The sequence below is a fragment of the Cynoglossus semilaevis genome, chromosome 15, assembly GCF_000523025.1.
Source record: "Cynoglossus semilaevis isolate Cse_v1.0 chromosome 15, Cse_v1.0, whole genome shotgun sequence".
In the NCBI taxonomy this organism is placed as follows: Eukaryota; Metazoa; Chordata; class Actinopteri; order Pleuronectiformes; family Cynoglossidae; genus Cynoglossus; species Cynoglossus semilaevis.
The window spans coordinates 19724000-19725070 of record NC_024321.1 but is presented as its reverse complement, the minus strand read 5'-3'; the positions used below and the strand labels follow the sequence as shown (position 1 = coordinate 19725070).

At 50.3% G+C, this 1071-nt stretch overlaps 1 protein-coding gene across 1 annotated transcript in view; it reads right to left on the bottom strand.

The window, feature by feature from the left end:
* Positions 1-1071, bottom strand: part of LOC103391481 (misshapen-like kinase 1) — a 32070-nt gene that overhangs the window by 13000 nt on the left and 17999 nt on the right. Inside the window, exon 14 of the mRNA XM_017039191.2 lies at positions 59-406. Coding sequence (XP_016894680.1) covers positions 59-406 — 348 coding nt within the window. The remainder of the gene's footprint in view (positions 1-58; positions 407-1071) is intronic.

The following is a 1071-nucleotide window of genomic DNA, read 5'->3' as shown; positions in this document are numbered from 1 at the left end:
AGCGTGCCGGGGGCGTGCGGGGGGGGGGGGGGGGGGGGGGGGGCAGCAGAGGCTTTACCACAGAGCGCTGGCTGTCGGCAGGACGACTGGACAACGAAGCAGCCACAGCAGAAGCAGTCGTCGAGTTCCCGCTTTTTCCCGTTAACTTCTGGACAGCTGTGGCAGGTCTGTCCCTCTGTCTGTCCCTCTGTCTGTCGCTCTGTCTGTCTCTGTGTCTGTGGTCGTGCTGCAGCGACAGGAGCTGGGTCTGGTCCTTGGGCAGGGTGCGGTGTGACCTCCTGCCTGCAGAGGGGGCCAGCGCCTGGGGCTTTGGCTGATGCTGAAGCTGAAGCTGCTGCTGATGCTGAAGCTGATGCTGATGCTGATGCTGCTGCTGATGCTGATGCTGGTTTGGAGCCACAGCTCTCTGAGCAGCAACATGAAAAGCAGATGTAGAAACTGACAGACACTGGATGAGCAGGGTGTGTGTGTGTGTGTGTGTGTAACACACATATAAGAATATAAATATATATGTTTCTACACATACATACAGCAGTTATATTATATATATGTGTGTCCCATATACAGCACAGATACCTTATGACGAGGGGTGTCCCGTGTTTACTTTTGCTGATATCTGATACGTCCATATTGTCCAAACACTGATATCAACTGATACTGATACAGTGGGACAGTGGTGGAAGTTAAAACGGTGTTTCTCTGCCCCCTAGCGGACAGAATTAAAATACTACTGATCCCCTGGTCATATTTCTCTACTTCTCTGTTCAAACCACTGTAGGAGCTGCTGCTCCAGCCTACAACCCCCCCAGTATTAAAACAGATTCATAAAATGAGCTACGATGCTGCCACCTAGTGACTGGAGGCTTGTTTAACGTTGATCATGTTCTGTGTTCATTTGTTATTGTGACGGTTGGGGAATAAATGTTTGTGTTCTGGTATAAGGTTCTACTTTTTCTGACGATTCTTGAGTGCCCTGAACGCACCGTGTTGTAGTGCATGTGTGCAGTCTGTTCTGTCGTCTGTTCTGTCGTCTGTTCTGTTGTCTGTTCTGTCGTCTGTTCTGTCGTCTGT